Source organism: Nycticebus coucang, chromosome 19 (genome assembly GCF_027406575.1).
Source record: "Nycticebus coucang isolate mNycCou1 chromosome 19, mNycCou1.pri, whole genome shotgun sequence".
Taxonomy (NCBI): Eukaryota; Metazoa; Chordata; class Mammalia; order Primates; family Lorisidae; genus Nycticebus; species Nycticebus coucang.
The window spans coordinates 25,870,627-25,895,646 of record NC_069798.1 but is presented as its reverse complement, the minus strand read 5'-3'; the positions used below and the strand labels follow the sequence as shown (position 1 = coordinate 25,895,646).

General features: G+C 34.1%; 1 protein-coding gene across 7 annotated transcripts in view; it reads left to right on the top strand.

Moving 5' to 3' along the window:
- Positions 1–25,020, top strand: part of NOL4 (nucleolar protein 4) — a 429,636-nt gene that overhangs the window by 293,054 nt on the left and 111,562 nt on the right. For 4 of the 7 annotated variants that reach the window (XM_053571782.1, XM_053571783.1, XM_053571786.1 and 1 more), the window contains 3 exons: positions 2,514–2,693; positions 3,418–3,609; positions 19,546–19,659. In XM_053571782.1, the coding sequence (XP_053427757.1) occupies positions 2,514–2,693; positions 3,418–3,609; positions 19,546–19,659 (486 nt within the window). The remainder of the gene's footprint in view (positions 1–2,513; positions 2,694–3,417; positions 3,610–19,545; positions 19,660–25,020) is intronic. The other 3 variants (XM_053571784.1, XM_053571788.1, XM_053571785.1) reach the window with 1 other exon arrangement.

Below are 25,020 nucleotides of genomic sequence, written 5' to 3'. Positions count from 1 at the left end.
TTAACATCATTTTATTATCATTATTATCATATATTTTAAATCATTAAAAATATAGCTATGTTAATACCAGGCCTGCTGTGAAGTTCAGTTACAAGGAGGTTAAAGATCCATGTAAATCAAAACATTATTAGATAGTATCCAACCCATACAAAATATATTCCTTTCAGTAGATTTGTTCAGGGTAATTCATAGTTGGATGTTAAATGATGACGTGAATTTAATAGGTCTCATTCTAGAGCTATTTTTATTTTTAAAGTTGCTGTTCAGAAATACAGAGTCTTAGGAATTGATTCCTGTGGCTATTACAATAGCCTCATGCATCGTAGTTCTATGGAGACAGTAGAGACAAGGGTTAAGATCATAGACTTAGGGCCAAACTGCATGATTTCAAATCCTGATTTCATCATTTGCAAATGAAGTGGCTTAACTAGTTTATTGTAAATGAAATGTTATGTGCAAAGGGCTTAGAAAAATATCTAACACATAATGGGTAATCAAAAAATAATTGTTAAATGAATATTACTGTGGCATAGTATATCCAAGCTGTAGTTATACTCAATAAGGTTTTGTTGAAAGAAGAAAAGATTGATGTTGAGATAGATTTGGTTTTGAAGCAGTAGTTTTTAGAAATTGCTATTCTCCATATTTACCTTACAAGTAGTTCCTTCTTCTTGTTCACTAAGAGTTTGTTCTCTTAAATATATTTTATTCCTAATAAGTATGTTTATCCAAAATAAGTTTATTCCTAAAGTTGAAAAAAGGGATTTCTTACTGTTTTCTTCAAAAGATGTTTTGTGTTTAAGAAAATTTAGTTATCTTCATTTGCTTATAATAGTCTGTCTTTCCTCTACTTTGTTCAACTGAAACAAGTAAAACTGTATGAAGCAATAATAAATTATTTAAATATATCATATGTGAATATTTTATAGCAAGTGATAACGTTTCTTGCTCAATGTTTATGAATTGCTGATTATTGTTCTATGAGAAAATGAAAATAATGTATCCAATTTCTTTAGGTGGAGAATAGTTTTAGGTGACATCACTTGTAAAATGTTTTGTTTTCCTATTAATGTGTGCGTAAACCAATAAATATTTTATATTTTTCTTTCAATTATACACAAACATGTAAATATACCTTTACAATGAAAAACAGTAGTCTATATTAAAGAGAAAACCTTGTTCCACCACTCTTAACTTCATTCAGACTTAGGTTCAAATAGTGGTTGTAGCTTTCTCTAGACTAGAAGAGGTTATTTAGGCTTTCTGAAGCTGTTTCCTTATCTGTAGAATCTGGAAGATCGTATCCTTTCACCAGGTTGCTGTGAAGATTAAGGGAACCAACCAATATACTAAATGCTTGGTGGTTCTAGGTGCTCATTTCTTTTCTACGTCTCTCACTTAAATTTCTTCATTGTTTGTTTTATGGCATTTAATGTATCAGAAATATATTTTATGTCATTAAAAAAAGGTATAGAAGATTCCTTTTTAAATTCTATTACATCTTAATATCTTTCAAAGGTACCTAGAAGATGCTTAGATGATTATTGTTTAGTGATGGGGTTATATAAAATAGTTTGTTACTGTTCTACCCATGGCTGAATCAAGCTCCTTATCACGCCATGGATTTGAACTTCCTTTATTCCCAGGCCATTTCTTCCAAACTAACTCTGGAATTAACCTAGAAGGTCCTAAAAAGAAATATTTTGAATATGTATAATCCCAAAATGAAAAACAATCAAAAGCCAGTTTACTTTATCATCAAATGGCCCCATGTGCACATTGATATACATTATTGGATTAAGACAACTGCCCTTCTAAGGCAACCATCAACCATTTATATTTTAAATTTTTTTAAGTTTTCAGATATTTTGTGCTATCTTTGCAACCTTTGTGTAGTGTTAGAATACAGACGCACTAACAGTTAGGAAGAAATCTGGTTCCCTTTTTCTAAAACAAAGTCAAAAGCCACCTGAAGACTCACAGACAACTTACATATTTATTTTAAAGCATAATGACTTATAACTAATAGCCCTGATCTCAAAAGTATTTTATATAGTCCTTTTTGGGCATGTTAATTTGACATATCTATGGCTCAGTTTCCATACATGTTCTACAAATGCTAACACTAAGCTCCAATGTCCTGTCTGTTTCTAAGAATGTGTGTTTCAGTGATGCTCTCGCCAAATTGATTATAGGTTGCTTTTGTATTTGGAATATAGACTCTGAGCGGACATAGTAATTGCTCTGGAAGAGCTCCGTTCATTACAACTTTCTGTGGTAATAGAAATCTTGCATATAGCTACTGGGCACCTCCAGTGTGACTAATGTCACCAAGGAAATGATTTTCTAATATAATTTGTATTAATTTTGATGCAAATTTAAATCACCTCAGCTCTAGAGTTGTCTATTCATAAACAAGATCGTTCAGACATAGTTGAAATTAGAAATACAACGTAAAATGTGTAAGATTGGGAAATGAATTTAAAAGCAGCAATTTCACCCTCTCTTTTCAGTCTCCTGCACACAGTTACTCAAGCTATGACTCTGGCAAAAATGAGAGTGTAGACCGAGGCGCTGAGGATCTGTCATTAACCAGGGGAGATGAGGATGAAGATGACCACGATGACCATGACGATTCAGAGAAAGTGAACGAGACAGACGGTGTGGAAGCTGAGCGGCTGAAAGCTTTTAATGTGAGTCTTGCCACCCTCCAAGTGTGGTTTAATTTTTACCACTTCACTTTCATGTTGTTGCTTGTTGGTAAATGTGGATATTTTAGAGACATGTTTGTTTAATTTACAGAAGGATTTAAAAAGTACATGAAACACTCTTTGCCAACCAGACACCAGAATTGCTGTGTTTTGTTTAGAATTTTAAAGCCAAATGTGAGCTGAGAACTGGAATTGTGTTGTGTGAGTATGCATGTTTACCTAGTGGATGGAGGGGGCCTCAGCTTAGTCCTCGGAAGAGTACGCCTGTCATCTGTTATTTCATTTGCTTTCCTAGCTTACCTAATTATGCATGACAAGAGAGTCGATTGTTTGTTTCAGAAATTAGTCCACTGTGCAGTGTAGCAATGTAACAGTTGCATTTACCATTAGTGGAGAATTTAGTGGGGTGCTCAATTGTCATGGTCTACTGTTATTTCCTGAGTTTTTTCTACATGATAGTCTATTCTCTTCTGTCTGTGTGTCTGTCTGTCTGCCTTTCTCTCTACTTCTCTCTCTATTTTTTAATCCAACCATTTGGAAAGTCTTTAAAGAGTGTTTGCTTAAATTTTCTGGCTTTCCATTGAGAAGTTTCTCCAGTGCATAAACCAGAAAAGAGTATTTTCCTATCGGTAATCAAGACAGGAAGCTAGGAACAGAAGAGAGCAGCCCTCCAAACCCTTCTCCTCTGTCTCCCTCTTGCCAACAGATGTTTGTCAGGCTGTTTGTAGATGAAAACTTGGACCGAATGGTCCCAATCTCTAAGCAGCCCAAAGAAAAGATCCAGGCTATCATTGACTCATGCAGGCGACAATTCCCTGAGTATCAAGAGCGTGCCAGAAAACGTATACGTACTTACCTCAAGTCCTGCAGGCGGATGAAAAGAAGTGGTTTTGAGATGGTGAGTTTTGAATTAAAACACAGCCTTAGATTCCATCAAAATCCCACATGTAAACCATGACACTATTTATTTTTCATCTTAGTGTCTTTTTTTATTTTTTCCATAACGTCAGGTCAAAGGGGGTTTTGTTTGCTTGTTTGTTTATTCCCCTTCTCCTTTTCATCTTCCTGAAATATTTATTCCCTTTGTTTAATTTGGCAAAGAATAGCTGGTGAGACCAGTGCTCACAGGACCACGTGGTACCATGTCACAGAAAACGAGGATGATATGAGTCAAACCAGTGAGAACCAGTATCTCATTCATATCTGGATTCTTTCTGTTGCTACCGAAGTGGGAATGAGGTTAATCAAATCTTAAACTGAGGCACAAGTTGTTGCTGCTTTAGACGGCATGTTAGAAAGGAGTTCTCTGAAACACAAGGCAAAGGATGGAGCCATCTACAGAATATCATTTTTCTCACAAGGGTTAACAGACAGAAAGCCTTGAAAACAAAGATCAGGGAATAAAAATGCTCTGGTGAAATATAAGGCTTTGTTGTACTGGGTATGTTTATTCGTGTGTTTGTGGATGGTACCTTGAGCTGTTATCCTCAGCTAGGCTTTATAGACGGATGAAATTATGTTGACATCAGACGATGTAACAGTGAGAACATTAGAAATGAATAGTTTTTTGGACTTTATTCTATTTCACCTTGCTGTGATTGTCACATCTAGGACTAGTGCACACATTTACAGTGTATGCTTTTTCTGTTTCTTTATTTTTTATGTACATCAGCAGAAATGTATTACACATTTTCTGAAACTGGTTTCTCCTACTCATCTGCAAAGGCTCTATGAAAGTCTAGGCTTTAGAGTTTGTAACCTGTGACTATGTAATTAGGTGTGAATTGGTGAAGATAAGAGAAGTCTCAGAGTATGTTATATATGAGAAGGGACAAATCTACTATTATCAATTTTTCTACATTAGCTTGTGAATATATCTTTGATATATTTTAAAGAAAAGTCTTCTTTAAATTGCAGAATACACCAATTAAGTATTTGCTTACTTCTCAGGGTATATACCCTACAATGGAGTTGGAGTTTGTGGTGGATAAATTGTTTTACAATAAAAAATGGCACAACTTACTGAGCTAAATTATGGTAATAGTCATCATTATGCTATAAGAGAGAATGAGAGCTATTTTGAAGAAAAATCTATTTCCCCATTAATTATGTAGTTATTACCTACATATTAGGAGACAGATAGCAGATGAAAGGATATCTAAACAAGTGTAATAACCTAGAAACCTAGCATTAACATCAGGTTCAAGTCTACTCCAGTCGATGTAAAATTCTAATTCAAGTTAACAATATCTCATTTAGAGTACAATGTGCTATATTTACTTTTCTCTTAAAATAACAATAAAGATAATATCATATATCTAGATTTTTATTTTTACTAGTTTCCAACATTACCATTTTCCCACTAACTTTTTAATGTTATTTAGGGACCATTTTCCTTGATAAAATTTATCTCATTTTTCATGGTATAAAATTTTTATATTATTCATTCTTTAAGAATAAAAGAACATCACCATGTAAAATCATCAAGCTCTTTAACTCATATTTCAAATATTCAACCATTTTTTAAAAATTAATTGCCATTTTTATTAATTCTATGCATTTACTTTGGCATAAATACAAACACATCAATCTAGTATAAACCTTGTCCTATGCCTAGAGAAGGGCACAGGCTTGACTCATACAAGGTCTAGAAGCTTCACAAAGTAATTTTGAAGTAAATGTGCTATAAAGAAATGACATCTTATTTAACTCTGATTTTCATTCATTCAATCATTTATTCAGTATCTATAATGTACATAACATTATGGAAAGTACTAACAAGAAACAGGCATGTGTGACTTGATAATTGTGAAAGTAGAATTTGTTCCCTGATCATCAATATTTGTTGAGGTGACAAGTTGTGTGCAATTCTTAAGTAGTAATGCAAAGCCTTACTATGATTAAGTGGGACAGGACCATCATGAATGAAAATTTACATTGGAGTCCATCTTTGTTTTATGTATTACTCAATAATATACCACTGGAACTAAATTTACCATTTAGTTGACACTTAAAATTTTTATTTGTTTTATGTTTGGTTTCATTGTCATGGAAATGGTCTGGGTGGGATTTTGTGTCATTTTGAATACTCATTCAGAATAGATAGGAAGAGGCATATAGTAATTACTACTAAATATTTTACACAAACATTTTTGACCTTACAACTTTTAAGCTTGTGTAACATTCATAGGGTGTTTTTTTTAAGTACTGAAATGTTAAACAAAAATCCTTTTTCTATGGTATTTCATGTACATAGGAAGAAAATGTCTCATTTCCAGCATGTGATTTTTTATGCATATTATTCTGCAATATGTCACAAGTCGACAAGGCATATATATATTTAGAGAAGTAAATTACAGTGTATGGGATTATTTAGTGGGAATTTATAAAATGTAAATAGAATTCAGCATGCTTAGCTCTTTGAGTTATTTAGGGTCTCAAAAATCAGAAGACTCTTTTAGTGGAGTGAAACACAAAATATTGAATTATATGTTTAACAATGAATTTCAGAAATTCAAAGGGATAGTCCTAAGGAGGTGGTTTGTCACCACATGTACTGTACTTGAGAATCTTAATATTTCCTTGGACTAATTTTTTTCATTGTTAATATAAAATCTATTCATATTTAATTATTTCACACTATCTCTAAAGAGTTTACATGCCAATACAAATACTTTTAATTGGCTTAACTGAATGCACACAAACGTTAAAATATGTATTTATGCATTTTTGTTTCACAGAATTATCAAGACCCCACAGGTTGTGATTGCTTAAGCAACCAAAATTTCCATGTCATGCTCCAGATAGTCTCTATAATGTATGAGGTAGAATAACCAAATTATGATACTCTTCTAAATATTCTCACCAATTCACTATTACCAATCATCTCAAATCATAAAATCTCCAGAGATGAACATAAAAGAGCCTGTTTCGTGAAAAATTAAATTAATAACTTTGATCTAGAGTATTGTCTGGATTTCATTAGATTGCATTGGAATTTAAAAACCCAGTAAGTTAAGCAGCCATTAAATTAACCTTTAGACAAATCTATCAAATTGCTATTGGATCTATTGTGCAGATTTGATGGCCAAGTTCAGCTATTTCTCTTGAAGAATATGTATTGATTGTTCCAGAAAATAAATACATTTCTTCAAGGTGTCTTGACCTTAAATTCAATAATACCTATAATAGAAAATATCATAAAAACAAAGCTTTATGAACAAACTGGAGTTGGTCCACATTGAATATCATCTCCTTTATGTGAGATGTCTCTTTTTTTGATCTCCGAATTTGCATTATTAGAGACTCTTCCATCATGCTATATATGCTTACATGTATTTCTGTAAAACCCAAATGAAAATATTTAGGAGAGATTTAGCTTAAGAGATTTGTAGTCCAGTGATTCCTCCTGTATACCAAATTCATATCCCACTGTACCAAGTTAGACTAGGTAGCCCTTGATATTTGAATTTAATAATGAAAGCCTCTTGAAAAATTACCTAGTTAGTTGCTGATAATATTTGTCATTGAGGCTCGGCACCTGTAGCTCAAGTGACTAAGGCGCCAGCCACATACCCCAGAACTGGTGGGTTCGAATCCAGCCCGGGCCTACCATTGTCACAATAATGACAACTACAACCAAAAAATAGTTGGGCATTGTGGCAAGTGCCTGTAGTCTTAGCTACTCGGAAGGCTGAGGCAAGAGAATCGCTTAAGCCCAGGAGTTAGAGGTTGCTGTGAGCTGTGGTGTCACAGCACCCTACCCAGGGCAACAGCTTAAGGCTCTATCTCAAAAAAAAATAGATAAATAATAACAATAATAATAATATGTCATTGAATATTTCTGATTGTAGAAATGAGTCTCATTCATTTTTTTGTAAAATTTTACCAGGATATTTCTTACTAGGCTGTTAAAAGTCCACCACAGAAGACCGTATTTCAGAAGTTTCTTTTAGAATTTAATGCAAGAAAAACATTTACTTCTCCAAAGGAAATGGAACATTTCACTTGTTCTCATGACCAGGACCATGAAACTTAATATATTTACTTCCATGTCTCTCTGCCAGGAAGTTCAGAGGCAAACTCTTTCCAATGTCCCAGTTGTTTTTCTATTTGATTTCTTATTGTACGATTTTCCTTGGTGGATATGACAGTTTTTTAGTGGAAAAATGAGATGTAAATTTTGAAATGAATAAGTAAATAATACAATTATATAAACATCAGAAAACAGACCTTTCATGTGTAGGAAATAGTATATTTTTAGAGAGGGTATAACTTGTTTGATCACTTGCTTCTACTTATTTAACGTGGCTCACAGTAGAGGGATCAGACCTTATTTTCATCTCACAATTCCCCTGATATCCTAAAGCATTCAAAAAGCTATGGTGACATTTGTTCTTCATATTTTAGCAAATAAAAATATTATACAAATGAATAAAGTGCTTCTTTAAAACTAAAACTTTTGTAAAGAATATACCTAGCCCATTATACTAGATCTTGATAGCGATGATTATTCACATTATTCTTCAAACAAATGAGCACATCTATGCAGGCTTATCTCTTTGTGACCAATTAACTTAATGGATGCTAATTAGCAAACATACTTTGTTGGAATCCTCCACTTGCTATTTGTACCAACTCTTGCCCTCTCTTTTACAGTTGTCATTTACCATTCCCAAGGACGCTTTCACATCCTCTAAATTCTTTATTAATAATCTTCGTTTTTAATTTCATCCTACAATAGCCTCCTTAACAATCGTGACATCTAACCTGCTCTCACAGTCCCTTTGCCTTTTCAACTTCACTGACCTGCATCTCTGTTTCACTTCTGCCATTAGTAACATGGATATACCACGGTCTTAGCTGTAATGCAAAGAACCTGCGCAAGTAATATTAAACATGTTTAGGATTTTCCAAAATTTTCCACATATTCCCTGATACCTTTAGAGAGGAAGTGGCTTGGTTTTATTTGTTCTGAATAAATAATTTTGCCAACTCTGCTCCCGTATCATTCTATCTTCTTTAAAACATTGCTCCTTCAATCCTCTCTATTTTTTTTTTTTTACATGCTCTTGTTTTCATTTTTCACTGAGAGGAACATATCTTCTCTTTTGCCTAGAAAAATAAAGTTTTTAGATTTCAAGAAAATATTTAATCTCCAATTCCTCTTCTATAATCTGAGTCCATCTTTCTTTGTCAGGTTTCTCAGGGGTATTTTAGACTCACAGGTCACACCTCTTACCTTCAGTTCCTGTGCAGTCTCTCACACTCACACCACGTCCAGTTCTTACCACTATACAATTGGCCCTCCAGATCTGCAGATTCTGCGTCTGTGGATTTGACCAATCGATTGAAACTATTTGGGAAAAAATAAGATGGTTACACCTGTATTGAACATGTATAGACTTATTTTTCTTATAACTATTTCTTAGATAATACACTATAAAAACTATTTACATAGCATTTATGTAAACTATTTACATAGCATTTACATTTTCTTAGGCATTACAAGCTAAAGATGATTTAAAGATACAAGGCAAAGAATTATTAAAACTATTGAAGTTTAGAAGATTCAAACCCATTTCATTTAACATCTCATTGGAGAATTTTAAGACACATTTACATATAAAGGCTTCCTACCTTCAAAGGGACTCCCATCCCAACTATAATGTTTATAACATTCAGGAACTTCAGCACTCAGGAGATCCTTCCCATTAAGGTAGGCTGATGTCTCAAGTTCACAAGCTTACTGATAAATCTACCTTTGCTCCTGTGGTAGTCTTTCTCAACTCTGGCTTGGATACTATAAAACTTTATAATCTCAAAACGAATTCTGAATTTCTTACTATAATATTTCAGCATATGATCTTTTGCAATTGAGAGACCTAGGTTCAATTCCTGGCCTAGTTCAACTCCTGTTCAAGTTGTATGATGTTTCTGAGGCTGGATTTTTCTATAAGAGCGAATGTTATATGCGATAATGTATATATGATGTTTAACATACAATGTGTCACCTTTCTACTTTTTTCTTCTAATTCTTTTTAGAATTTTCTTCTAAATTATTTCCTTTCATACCTTAATCCACAACATGAGACATGCTGAACCTTAATATTGTTCCTTGGTCCATTTTCCCTAACTCAGGGATTATGGTTTCCTTTGCTCGCTGTTTCCTATCGCTGTTTCCTAAATGCACTAAAATAGAAGAGTAACTAGGGTGTAAAGAATACATACAACGTATTTGTCAGAGTGACTCATTTTGGATCTTTTACTTTCAGTAAGATATTTAATTGAACCTCAAGAATTATCTCACCTTCACATACAGACTGCCCACACAGCTTCCCACTAAAAGCACCCAAACTAATCCTGAGTATAGCAATTTAAAAAATACCTAAACTCAAAAGAAAGAAAAAGAAATCCCCAGGCACCAGAAATGAATGTGAAGCTCAGAGCTAAAATTTTAAGCCTTTCATTGGACAGAGTGACAATGTAGGAAGATAGACACGACAAATGTGGATGCAAACAGAGTAGGGCTGGGGTGGGAATGTCCACTCCTGTTCAGGACACATGGATTTTAGTTTGTGCCCAGGCCGAACATAAACTGAAAACTGTGTATGAAGCTGGGACCCTACAAAGAATACTCCTCCATTAAAGGCAATTAAAAGACATCCAAATACAACTTTCAGAAGTAAAAATGACAGCCATCGTAAGCATTGAAATTAAAACCTTACTAAATAGATTAGATAGAATATGCGATTAGGCCAAGGAGAAAATTGGTAAACTGCCATAAGAAGTATGGGAATTATCCCCCCAAAGAAAAAAGTAGGTAAACATGAAAAAGAAGATAGAGAATAGAATGATAGATAGATCTAATCTAATCTCTCTAAAGGAGAAATCAGAATAAGAAAGGTACAACATTCAAAGAGATGATGGGGGGAGAATTTCTTAGAACTAACTGAACCCTGAATCCCATGTAGACAAAGGACAGCACTGAGCAGTGTAAATAAAACAAATCCATACGTAGAAATATCACAGTAAAACCACAGACGAGCAAAGGCATCCTTGAATGTTCCAGCAATAACAAAAGGCTATGTAAAACAAACAAAAAATTTAGCTTGCACAACTTTCTTGTCCTCGTAATAGATGTCAAAAGACAATCTTCAAAGTACTACCCTGTTTCCCCGAAAATAAGACCTACTTACAGGAAAGATAAGATGTCCCCTGAAAATAAGACCTAGCGCATCTTTGGGAGCACACCTTAAAATAAGACACTGTCTTATTCTCGGGGAAACAGGGTAAGAAAAAAGTCTTCAAGATGTAAGAAAAACTCCTTTTAATTTACATTATCAGTGCCCAGCTCAACTTTACTTTCAAAGTGAGGAGTAAAGGAATGCTTCAGACAGCTGCTGCGACTGCGGCTCATAGTCCGACTCTGGATGAACAAAATGACCCTGGAAGAAGAAGGAACGTGAACGCTGAGGACAACAGTGGAAAACGAGCAGCCTGAGTGGGCAAATCTGAAGATTGGTTTTTATAGTTGTTGGATCTTGGTTGTGGAGTGTGTTTCACCACTTGTTACTTGTCAACTTTATGTCCCTGAGATTTAGCTTCCCCATGGGAAAAATAATGGAAACAACAGTTGTTACCATAAAGATAAAAACAAACAGCACTTGATAGAAAAAAATGTAAAATCTCCTACCTACCTAAGGACGGTACCTGATGCACGTGACAGACAAAATAAAATGCAATTTAATCTGAAGTTAAATTTCACAATTCCCTTTACTGACAAGCCCTGATTATCTCAATGTTCTGAACTACCTGGAGGACTAAATCAATTGTACCTTTATTTATTTAATCCCCATTGCCAGCTAGGAGCAGCCTTAAATCTCTCTTTCTTCTGTGTGCAAATTGTACTTTGTGGTACCTCTTTTGTAGTTTTATTTTATCCTGTCTTATACTGCGTATTACTGTTATCTATATATGGGCCTTAACTCCTTAATAAGTTATGTTTCTTGAGTAGTTTGCTGCTTAACTTGTTCATTACTGTATCACCCACAATGTCTTACACAATACAAGGAGTTAGTTGCTCATTAAAGTTCCTTAATTGATGTTCAATTCAACTGAATTAAAATTTGTGAGACAAAGAGTGAATGAATGAATGAATAGTTACTAAGTAAATATTTACTACTTCGTGGTGGAAATTAGTTGAGATATGAGCTAATTTTTATTATGTGATTTGAGTTTCACATTTGCAACTGCATTTTAATTCTACAAACTACTAGCTGAAAACTTAGCCTAATTTATTTTAAAATTTTAGGGAGTGTTTTCTTTCCCTAATGAAAACAATTATAGAACACTTAATTTTAACTCTTTTTAAGTCTTAAAACACTAATTTTTAAATTATTTCATTTATTTGATAGTCTTAATAGGTAGTGATATTAATTGCATGAATAAAATTGGTATACAGTTTGGTTTTATAAGTAAATTATCAGGGAAAAAGATTCCATAATCTATAATTATATGTATATGTGATCACTTATTTTCAGAAGTTAAAGATACTTCCCTGTGGAGATTAAAATAAAGGATCATTGAGTTAAAAATCAAGGCATATTATTTAGTTGATCTTATGTCTTGATTAGGGATCTTGTCAAATGACAATTAAATTATTCTTCTGAGTATCAACTATAAGATTTTTTTATTTTATTTGTGAAAGATAATTATTAATTGTCAGTAATATTCTAAAATTAAGGCCAAGGCATAGACCATTAATTCATAAATATAATATTTATAATCAGAGCCTAGATGAAGTTAGTTTGTATTTAATTTTCATTAAAACATTTTTAAACTGGTGGCACCTGTGGTTCAAAGGAGTAGGGTGCTGGCCCCGTATACCAGAGGTGGTGAGTTCAAAAAAAAATTTGAACTCTTAAACTTAGTCAAGGAAACTTCCAGCTGGACCCATGGGCTCAAACATCAGGAGCCCACTTCTCTCCCATTCTTCAGCTCTACTTCTGTTGTGTGTTGGTTTGCCTATGAGATAAGTTCCTGCTACCTCTTGGAAAATGTTGCCATCAGCTGCTTTAAACTTCTATTCTTCGAACTCACAATCTAAGAGCAATCCTGCAACTCCAGATTTCAGTTCCAATGAAAGGGCATGGACTGACTCTGTTTGGATTACGTATCCCCCTCTTGGTCACTGGAATAAAGTAATGAGTTTCCATGATTGCCCAGGCCCAATCCAGGTGACTGGGGTTCAGTCAGCAAGGTGCGAGACCCAGCACTTCCATCAAAAGCTAATTTAATCCACAACTGCTACCCTTATCTGAAATCTTGAATTATCTTATGGTTCAGATTTTGGGACATTAACACCCATAGTGGAGTCTCAAAAAACATTTCATATATGCATATATTGTTATTTCTGTAGCACAACATGGGGCAGTCACAGAAATTAGGAGAAAAGGAAGAATATATATGTATGAAGTATTCACATTTAAGTTTTTTCCTGGCAACTGAATGTGTCCCAAGTCCCTGAAAAGTTTTCCACTTTCTACAAAATTAGAATTTCAGAATTGCTGATAAAGTGTTGAGTCCTAATGAACACTTGTGTATTATTATTCCCTATGTGTTAGGCATTGTAGTAGCTTGTCAAGTAAACTCTGTGATGGTAGAGACAGTATTGATATTATTTATAGTCATATCTCTGAACTTGGCATAGTTCCTAATATATAGAAATTGCTTATTCAATAAATGTATTTTTGAACAAATAAAGCTACTAGTGATTTTATGTGCATTGCTTCATAGAATTCTGAAAACTATCCTATGATGTGGAGACTTTTTCTCTTGTTTCTATTTTTCTGACTGAACCTCAGTTTTGCCATTTGTAAAAATAGAAATAATGATATCTAGCATGGTGACTGAGCATGAGAGAGATTAAGTCACAAAACAATCATTTAGATAGCAAGTAACTGATGATAGAATAATATTGAGGTGACTCTAACTTAGTTATAAACTGCCTCTATTCTGCTGATGCCTGTGAATGAAACTACCTGGTTAACAGAAGGGATCCCGGAGCTGAAACTTCCAATACAAACTGTGCCGCTAGGTCTTTAGATATGGATATACCAGTTGGTAGAGTGTGTGCCTATACCAGTTGTTAGAGTGTGTTATTAAGTAACAAGATTAGGAGGAATAATCTTAATTTAGGAACCTACCTGAATTCTAACTACTGCATTATTTATTTAAATCACCAGTAGATATCACAGTTGCTCCCAACCTGGTCTTACTAATTTTTGATTAAACTTGACTTAAACTCTAGAGACTAAGGAGCATTGCTACACTAGCCTATGAACACAACCTTACATTCTTACATTTGTGCCATCCTAAATGTTCAGCTGAATTTCAGAGAACTCTTATTTAGTTTACAGGTTGTTTTTTTTTATTTTCCAATATTTTATTAGGCAATTTTTCAAACATACGGTACAGTTGAACGAATTATACAGTGATCAGCCATACACCCACTACATACATTTCATTTAAGGATCAAAAAAATTGGACAGATTTTGTGGTGGTAAGTTTTACTTGCATAGATAAGATACATTTACATTGTTCCAACAGCAATCACATCTTAAATCCCCAATTAAAATGCGACTTTTCAAATTCTAAAAGCTCCATGTGACAGTTTAGCCATCTGTTTAATGACACAAACACTACTGATTTGAGTATAGATAATTATTATGACAAGAACAGTGCTGGAGAAAGATCACTCAAAGCCCAGCTGAGAATGACAGCTAATTAAGAAAAGATAATTAGTGAGGAGGGTTAACGTCTTATATCCAGAGAAAGAAATAGGTAACAAATGTCCCCAATTTAGATCATGTAAATGGTATAATTATATTCATGTTAATTATCATTATATATCAGATAGTATATGTATTTATTTATGAAACAAGCTTCAACCAGAAGTATTATTTTTCATACATTATTTATTGAGTTCTTTACATTCGATTTTTCTGTCAAAATATTCTCATTTCCAGTTATTATGTGGAAGCTTTCATGTGCGATGGCCACTCTTCCTAAAATACGAGGAAATTTTTAGCCCTCATCCCTGGTGGAATCGCAGACCATAGCCCTTAGTACACTTTGCTCATTGTGTCCTAGGAGGATCCTAAAGGAGTGATATTAGAACAAGCTCTCAGCTATCAAGCGTAGAGATGGGGGAGAGTCCAAAGGAAGATGATCCTCAGAACCCATACTAAACAGGAGTCAAAAATTTTACAAGAATAGAATTGCTTTTATAAGGAGAAAAACTGATTCATTTCCTTCTCACTGTGTTGATATGAGTACTTTTGAATTGCGAGATGGATAAAAGATTATGAAGGAATAATGAGAAAACAACTTTCATAATTGAGCTCTGTGAGTAGTAGGGACCACCGGCATTTGTCATTATTTCGTCTGTGTTACAACTAAAGGGATCTTTCACAGGACTGCATCACAGGAGGGAAAGAATTCTGCCTGCCTCCTGTTCTCTCATAACTAAGTTTGGTTATGTTCTGTGTACAGTGATTTTTGTTTAACATTAAAGTCTTGTGATTTTATTTATTTTTAACTTCAGATTAATATGAAGGTACAATGATTAGGTTACAGTGTTAAATCTTGTGAATTTAGATGGCATCAGTTCAAAACAGTTCAGGCATAACTTAGATAAGTTACATTTTTATCTTTGTTCCACACTTGAAGGAGGATTTTAAAGAATTAATAGGGAAATGTAGTAGGAGGATTTCAATCATTTTAGCAGAAGGATGTTAGGGAATAATATCCTTTGCTTCAGTGCAAAGAGGTGTTAGTTGTAAGTGGATTCCTTTGCAGGAATGTGTACTATTGAAGAGCTTTAGCTTTATGTAAGCTCCCTGGGGCCTAATTGTAAAATAAGAGTAATTGCTACCTTGGGATTATTATTCCTAATTTGTCATCAGATTTAGACTTGAATCCAGTAGTTTCCACATACATAGCTGCACTGTCTTGGCGAGTTATATAATCTCTCAGAACTTCAATTTATTTTTCTCTTAAATATGATTAATATAAGTATTTTTCTCAAAGATTAGCCAGAAGGTTAAATTTGGTGATGAATCTAAACCTTTTGTATTAATGACTCCATCCTAGACTCCCAACAGGAGTTACCTATTATTAACATTTACCTAAAAATTAAATGAGAAGGATTGTGTAGTAAACTCTTTGAAAAATACGTATATATTCTTAAATTGCAATATAGATATTTTGTGAATTCATTCTTCCTTTCTTGCCAGTGAGCTTGAATTAATTATGATGCTTATAATACATGCATGTCGAGGGCTATCTTTGACCTGCTTATTTTTTTAGTTGAAAACAATACTTCATATATAAGGCTTTTTTTAGAATATTTTGCTTTATTAATGATAAATTATATAAACGTACAAAGCAGAGAACAGAATTTATGAGAATAAATGAGTTGATAATCAGGAGACATGAAACCCAGATTCTAGAAGTAGCTCAATTTGTTCTTTGGAAAATTATTTAATCTACCTGGGTTTCAGTTTCTTCCAAGTTTAGAGAAGAAACTTGTCCCGGATAATTTCTGTGGCTATTTAGAGTTCTCAAATTATGATTCTACAATAAACTCAGAAAAACTCTATTTTTCAAATTATCCTATTTATCTATAGCCAATGTTGAATTATGGACCTTTGCGTCAACTTATTCTTCAGACGTCACAGGGACGAGTACATGATTGCTTTATCTTGAAGTTGACTTGCTTTTCAAAATCTTGATGTTTTAGGTTATCAAGTGATTTTAAAGAATGTTTAGCTCCACTCATCCAGCACACTATTCTAATTTCTGAGAAAATTAACACATCCACCTTTTGGGAAGACCCAACTGTTTCTGTCACTTTCTTTGAAAAGGAAATTACATAAATTATGCATAACAATGTTCACTGTTTAGTTGTTTAGTAAAATTTGTTTTTAAAAGTTAAAAAGAAGTGGAAAGAAAATGCTACCGGGTAATTTTAATTAAAGGGATATTTCACCTTGTGTTCTCCTTATTCAACAAATTTATACATTTAAGGAACTTGTGTATTTATTAACACAATTTAATCTATGTAATAAACTTGCATAGCTTTGTATATTTCTAACTTGGAATGGAGATATCTGATGAAAAATAGAAGTAATGAAGAACCAAAATATATTCCTATGAATCCCACGTGATTATCAGGAATTGGATTAAGAAAAGAGAGGATTCTCAGGTTTTATTTAGATTCTGTTAATTTTATACTTGGTACCAGATAAAGGATCTAATAATAAATTTTTTAAAGGGTAAACCCTCACTCCTATTTGAATAATGTAACTATAATCAAATATAAATATTTTTCTTATTTATAATGAAATCTTCTTATTCTTATTTTTTATTCTTATTCTATAATAAGAACATTCTTTTTTTTTTTTTTTTTTTTTTTTTTTGTGGTTTTTGGCCAGGGCTGGGCTTGAACCCGCCACCTCCGGCATATGGGACCGGCGCCCTACTCCTTGAGCCACAGGCACCACCCAATAAGAACATTCTTATTCTATAATACCCTTTACCTCAAAAATTAGCTCAGTCAAGAAGGATGTTAATGAGTACCTAGTTCCCATGAAAATAAGATTACAATACAATTTTAACCCAGGCAGCAGCCATCTTTTCCTGAGACACTGATTTTATAAATTAATATTTATTTAGTTTTGGACTGTGGTACTTTATCGATACTTGGTGGAATAGGAGTAGAGAATTAAATGAGGAAAGTATGAGTTTTGAAATTGTGCTTCCATCTTTATGACTGTATTTTTACATTTACTTCAGTTGACCCTCTTCTCTGTTCCCAAGGCACAGTTGTCCGGCTTTCTTATTTCCTTCTCAAGACACTTCTGTTGCATTTTTTCCCACCACCTCAGGGCTCTTCCCTTCTCTTTCTTTTGTAGAAATAACATCTCAAGTATCCTACTTCTTTATTGTCAAAGCTGTGTACCCATCACTGCAGACCTCTCTCAGGGTTGGCAGGGGCAGACTGTTCCCGCCCCCTTCCTTACCCTTTACCTACAGAGGCTACATTCAAGGGAAGCAGTGAGGAAGTCTGTGGAGGCACCTACAGAAATTATTTCCCAGCTCCCCCAAGGTCAGAGCCTGGTCTCTTTCTACCCTGCACAAATTTGACTGAGGAATTTCTTTGAAAACACTGTGGACTGAATTTATTTGTTCTAGAATATTACTTGAGATGTAAACCCTGTGATTCAGTTTTCTATAGCACATTTTACATGCCAGAGTTGATAAAAATGACTCATGTACAGTAAAAGCTTCTTCAAGTTTCTTTTAAAAAGATAAAATATTTCAATTGATTTGGAAACTTCCAATCAATAACATTCACACTTATTTGGACTGAGGCTTTGAAAACCCTAACTCTGTCACTGTAGATGCTAGATTCCCAAAAGATACTTTTATTTTGTGATTTCACATTATTTTACTATCTCATCTAGTTTAATTTTCATGTTATTTCTTATCTACCATTTACTAATCTTAATTAAAAAAAATGTTCTATCTCATTAAGTGCTTTACTTTCTGTTAGATGATTTTGCATGTAATTATGGGAAAAAGAATGGAAAACTTTTCTATGATTATTACAAATGATACAGAGAGTTACAAATAATTTATAGTTAATTAGGAGTTTAATTGAAAGACTAATTAATTTATATGTGAGCTAATAGAAGATAGATTTCAGTATATGCCTGTTAAAGTAATAATATCAACTCACATAAATGAAACAAAATATACATATGCACACAGGCAAACATTATCTCACACTAAAAGCACCCAAACTTTGGTATATCAAAATCATTCTAGGACTGATTGTTTTTAGTGTGCATTTAAACTAAAGGAAGTATTTATTTAAACTAAGGAAAGTCATACATCATGATCAAGTAGATTTAATCCCAGGGATGTAAGGCTGCTTTAATATACACAAGACTGTAAACATTATTCACTGTATCAACAGAAGCAAGAACAAAGACCATATGATGCTCTCAATAGATGCAGAAAAAGCATTTGATAAAATCCAGCATCCTTTTCTAATTAGAACACTGAAGAGTATAGGCATAGGTGGCACATTTCTTAAACTGATTGAAGCTTTCTATGACAAACCTACAGCTAATATCTTACTGAATGGAGCTAAACAGAAAGCTTTTCCACTTAGAACTGGAACCAGACAAGGTTGTCCTCTGTCGCCATTACTATTCAACATAGTCCTGGAAGTTCTAGCAATTTTTTAAAGCATTTTAATCACATCAACTATGTCACAACTTAGACTGTAAATAGTCATAATATTTCATATTAAGATTGTTTGACATGGTGTGAGTATCTGTTAGTTTTTTTAAACTATGTTTCAGCCCTGTCACTTGTTTTCGTTTCGTTTTGTTGTACATTGTCATACGTTATAAAAGAATTAAAGAACTCATTTTATTTGCATAATTCAGTTAGCAATTTTACTATTGACTGCTTAAACTCCAGCTTCATGGCCCAGACTAGAGGCTTGTGACAGCAGGTCTGTGGGAATGAGTGATGGATCTGCGTAGCAACAATAAGTTTAACCTCTAACTAGCTTTCATTTTCCATCTTTGCAATTTCCATTTCCTCTTTTTTTTTATTAAAATAAATTCAGTTGAAATAAATAGATACACCTGCCGGGGTTGATGGTCCTGTGAACTCTTCTGAGAATAGCGTTGGCCTGCCTATTCATGATACTGTTAATAATTTCTTTCATATTTTTCTCTCTTTTTCTTTTTAGTCTCGACCTATTCCTTCTCACCTTACTTCAGCAGTTGCAGAGAGTATCTTGGCTTCCGCCTGTGAGAGTGAGAGTAGAAATGCGGCCAAGAGGATGCGTCTGGAGAGGCAGCAGGTACTGAGACTTCTGGAGTCAGGTGCACGCCAGCTAGAACAAATGCACTTAATACAGTCTGATTTATATAGAAGAGTACAAACTCGTGAGTGGACTTAAAGTACACAGAGATAGTACCTTTGTGATAGGAATTTAAACTTGAAAAATACATGTTTGTGTGATCATGAAGATAAACAATAGAAATTTTCCATGATAAAAAATGGACAGTAATAAAACTACCAAGTTATAATTCTGTTTAGTACACAATTTGAAGGCTAATTACTAATTAAGAGGTTGTACATCTTAATTCATTTACCGGAGTTTTGTAAATTGGCCTCACCATTTATGATAGTGGCCTGATCACGGTCTTTCATTTCTTTTGGTCGACTGCCAAATGCCCATAGATTATGCTGGTATGGTATAACTTTGAAAGACTAGAAAACCATCAAATAGGGATATAACATAATGAAAATCTCCGTGTCCTGATCTTACTCCCTTATTAATCAATCACTTATTGTATGCCCAGTGCGTATCATCTGTGTTCCTTTTCTAAGGCTATCTGTGCAGTGTGGAGGAGCGTATGTGTGGTTCATTGTTCATTGGTGTTTTACTTAATCTTCCACTTGTCTTATCTGAATATTTCTGTCTCCCCTTCTCATCTCTAAAATGTCTTTCTCTCATCTTAATTATCCACCATAAAAAACAAATTATAACATGTTAAATGTTCTACATAAAAGTTTGTAGTCTGGTATTTAAATTATTTTTACAACAAAAGAACTAGGTGTTTCGTATTTCCAATTGAAGTTGAGAGGAATTGAAATTAAATTAAGTTAGTCTAATTTGGTTTCTTCTGTGAGACAGTGGGCATCAAAGAAAAAAAGAAAATAAAGTTTTTCTATTTCAGGCTTAGGATGTGTTGAAATGTTTAAGAATGGCATCGTCTTTGATTTGATATATTTATTATTAAAACATCAAGTGCTAGTAATTCTGAATGGTGCAAAAGATGAGGTCTTTAGTTAAATAAAAATATTGCTTTAGCTTTGGATAAAAAGAATGTAAAAATTATGACTTTGAACTTTTTAATCATGCCATCAGTTTTATCTGTGCCCTTAGTTGAGACTTTATCATTTTTATATCTGTAAAATTTACTTACAAGGCGTTACAGCACTATGTATAACATCATCTAGCATAGTGGCTGAGAATGGCCCTTGTGGCACTGAATACACCTGGTTTTGATTCTTATTTCTACCCTGGCTAATTGTACAGCCTTTATAAAGCTATTCCAATTCTCTGTGTTTCAGCTTCTTCATGTGAAAAACAAAAATAATAACTGTACTAATCCTATAAGATTGTTCTAGAACCTTAAATGACATATTCATGCTATGGACTTAGCTTTTGCCTGGTACAGAGTAAGCAAGTATAATTTCAGCATGGAAAAGAAGACCTTGAAGTCTAGCATTTATGTCGTTGTATTGCTATCAATAAACTAGAGAGAAGCATTAATTACACTATCTCAGGTACAAGAGTTTTGAAGTCAGACTAAGCCCATTTGAGAAAAAGATCCTAATTCTAGAAATAGGAATAGAATTCTGGGATTTATAAGGCTCTCTTTATTATCTTACAGCCGTATATCCGTCCATAATGTCAGTTATATAGAGAGTTGTTATGAAAATGAAATAACAAAAAATGATTCATGTTATGTTACTATCTACAGTATTGCTTTACAATATCTTCCCAATCTGGTCGTCTACAATATTTGGTTCAGTTATTAAGCATTGTTGACCTACTCAGTAGAATGGGAGATATAAGTATCAAATTCATTGTTATAGCAAGGATTTAAGTCAATGCATATGAAAGCATAATGAATTTTATAAGCTCTCATATTGGCAAAAATATACAATGGTCACGATATGCTTGACTATTTCAAGCCCACCCCAGGGATAAAGATCTCGTAGGTATTAATACACTTTTCTACTGTCAGAGAGCTGTAATTGTTTTGAAGTTCTTAAAATTGAGCTCAGATTTGCTTCCTAGAGCTTCCACACATGAAGGAAAACTTTCAGAAATAATAAGCAGGGGGACTTCCTACTACCGCCCAAAGAACAGGGACTGGGAAGGGTGGGGGGCATGGTCCTTGACCCTACTTCCCACGTTAGCTGTTCCCTTTTTCTATCATCATAAATAGTAGTTATTTATTGCAAGGCTCTGTCCCCTAGAAACGGAGGATGCCCAATGTCATCTCCACATAGGAGTGTCCTTTCCAGGCTCTAAAAGGTTTCAGAGGGCTTGAGATTGGTGGGGAACAAAACATAAATGATTTTGTTAAATTTCACTCAATGATTTATTGGAAAAATCCATTAACCACTTTATGGACACTTAAAATTTCTTATTTCCAACAATCCCACAAGGGTAAATAGTATTATTCTCATTTATATGTCAGGATAAACCTTCTTTGCCCAAGTAGAGATAGCCAGAGTTCTTCAGCATGTTGGCAATGAGCTCATCCTTTCTGTGTGCATTCATAACTGCTCTCATAATTCATAGAACTTTACAATGACTCAGAGTTTCTTCATTGTGCCTCTGACTTCTCAGAATGGGATAAACAATTCAAAAATTGCACAGTTAAAATCTTTTCTGTGTTGAGGCACCCAGCTGACCTCTGGCTGCCAGGGGTTAGTTAGACGAAGAGCTGTCATTATGCCTGTCCTTCAGAGTTTATGAAGCTTGATGAATTAATTGAACTTTCTAAAGCTCTTTGAGTGGTAAACATGAAAGGTGCTATGGATGTGTCAGATACTTACTTTGTATGTCCATTTTGCACCAAAGTCCAGAGGAAGCTTGTTATCGTGCAGCTTCAGCCCTGAAGCAAGCTAGGAACAAGGATGGACACCCACTGCTTCATCAGGAATCAGATTTCACAGAATATGCCAAAAAAAATGCATTTTAGCATATATTCAGCCTATTTTTTAACATCAAAATCTGAAAGTTTTATATTTTCTGGGAAATTCTTCTTCATTTTGCTAATTCAGGAAGATGGACAAAACCAGACTTCACTTTTACAGTTCTGTGTCACAGCTCAAATTTTGTGGGTTCTTTTCTTGTATCTTTATTATTTAGATATTTCTTTTCTTAACAAAGATGCTTTATTGTTCTTGATTTGAAGACATAGACAAAGATAGAAAGTGAGGGAGATTAGAACCAGCTATTTGTTGGTGATTTATTTCCAAAGCAGTGGATTGTTTGCTGTTTTTGAGAGATGACATATATTTTATGGATAGGTTTGATGACTGATTAAGGTTGAAAGTTTCTGAGGAATGTGAGAGTTTTTTTTTTTTTTTAATCTATCCACAGTGATTTCAGTTAAATTAGTTTGTAGTTCTGTAAAAGGGATCGCATAAAACCAGCAATCCAGGGCTTCACCCGTGGGGGCCCACGAGATACTGCACTTAAAGCACAAAGCAGGAGCACAGGCGATGATTTTTGCACAGGCAGGGACATAAGGAAAATCAGTGGTTGACTGTGATCGGACACCTTTGACTCTGTGGAAAAGAACACAGTCTAGGGGTAAAGGAGAAATGACATGTTAGTTATCTGTCATATAATAAAAATTAAGGAAGCAGAAAAATAAAGCATTGCAAACTCAGGCATCATTAAGTTTAAACAAACCAAAAACCTGCTAATAAACCTGCATGAATCCAATGGCCCAGGAACTAAAAATATTTAGTAACACTAAACTTCCTTCCGTGTTTCTTCCTTAATCATAGTTAATTCGCTGCAGTCTATGTATTCAGGCTTTTTCTTTTGTTCCGTTAGAGTACTAATGAGTGGAAATATTATTAAAGGAAATGTAATTGCAGGTACCAAAGTGGAACATGTAGCCATATAAATGTGGGAGAAATTTTAAGGCAGATTTTTTTATTTTGTTAAGGATGTATTTAAAAACTATCTGGTAATCATGATGGTATAATTTTTCTGATAATATCTTAGTAAGACTGGGTTGTATTGATGTGGATATTATGGGAATGGACCTGCTTCCTCACACATGGAACTCTGTGGCTCCTTTACTTATAACTCTGAAATAAAATATTCTATTCTCGATTGTGAAAAAAATAAAAATAAATAAAAATAAAAAATAAAAACTATCTGAAACGCTGTGATGGAGAAACAGTTTTTCAGATGATTTCATTTCGTAGCTGTACGTCCTTTGGCTAACATTTTAAATGTCAAAAATGCCCAACTTAAAGCATTTTCAATAAGATTTTATTCTTAAATTTAAACATGATAATAACTAAGATATGGGTTTAAATTATGTCTGTGGCCTGCCAGGCCACACCTTGCTAACCCTATTCTTAATCATGCTCAACTTTTTATTTTACTTCTGGAGTTTTTCTTTTTTTATATAATATGTCAGAAAAAAATCTGTTTGAGTCTTTCAGCATGTTTCAATATGACCGTTTCATCCACAGAAGAAAATATACCCTATAAGAAAATGAAGTATAAGTACCCCTCATTTTATTATGCTTTGCTTTATTGTGTTCCACAAATACTCTATTTTTTTACGAATTGAAAGTTTATACCACCCTGTGTCAAGCAAGTCTATAGATACCATTTTCCAATAGCATGGCTCACTTTGTATCTCTGCGTCACATTTTGTAATTCTTGCATTATTAACACACTTTGTCATTATTATTGTATCTATCCTGGTGATCTGTGGTAGGTGATGTTTGATGTTAACTATTGCAGTTAGGGGTACCATAAACCATATCCATATAAGAAAGAATATTTAATTGACAAATGTTATGTGGGTCCTAACTGCTCCACTGACCTATGCCCCCACCCCACCCCTCCTGGAGCCTCTCTATTCACTGAGACACTGTCATATCAAAATTAGGCCAATTAGTAACCCTATGAGGGACTCAAAGTGATCAAGTCAAAGAGAAGGTACACACCTCTTACTTTACATGAGAAGCTAGAAATGATTAAGCTTAGCAAGGCAGGCATGTTGAAAATGGAGGTAGGCTGAAAGTCTGCCTGTTCAATCAGGTTGTGAATGCAAAAGAAAAGTTCTTGAAGGACATTAAGAGTCCCCTCCAGTAAACACATGAATAGTAAGAAAGCCAAGCAGCCTTGCTGTTGAGATGGAGAAAGTTTTAACGGTCTAAATAGAAGATCAAACCAGACACAGCATTCCCTTAAACCAAAGCCCGATCCAGAGGCATCTAGCAATCATAACCCCTGTAAATTCTGTGAAGGCTGAGAGAAGTGAGGAAGCTGGAGAAGAAAACGCTGAAGCTAGCAGAGGTTGGTACGTGTGGTTTAGGAAAAGAGGTCGCTGTCGTAACAAAAGTGCCAGGTGAAGCCCCAAGTGCTGAGGTGGAAGCT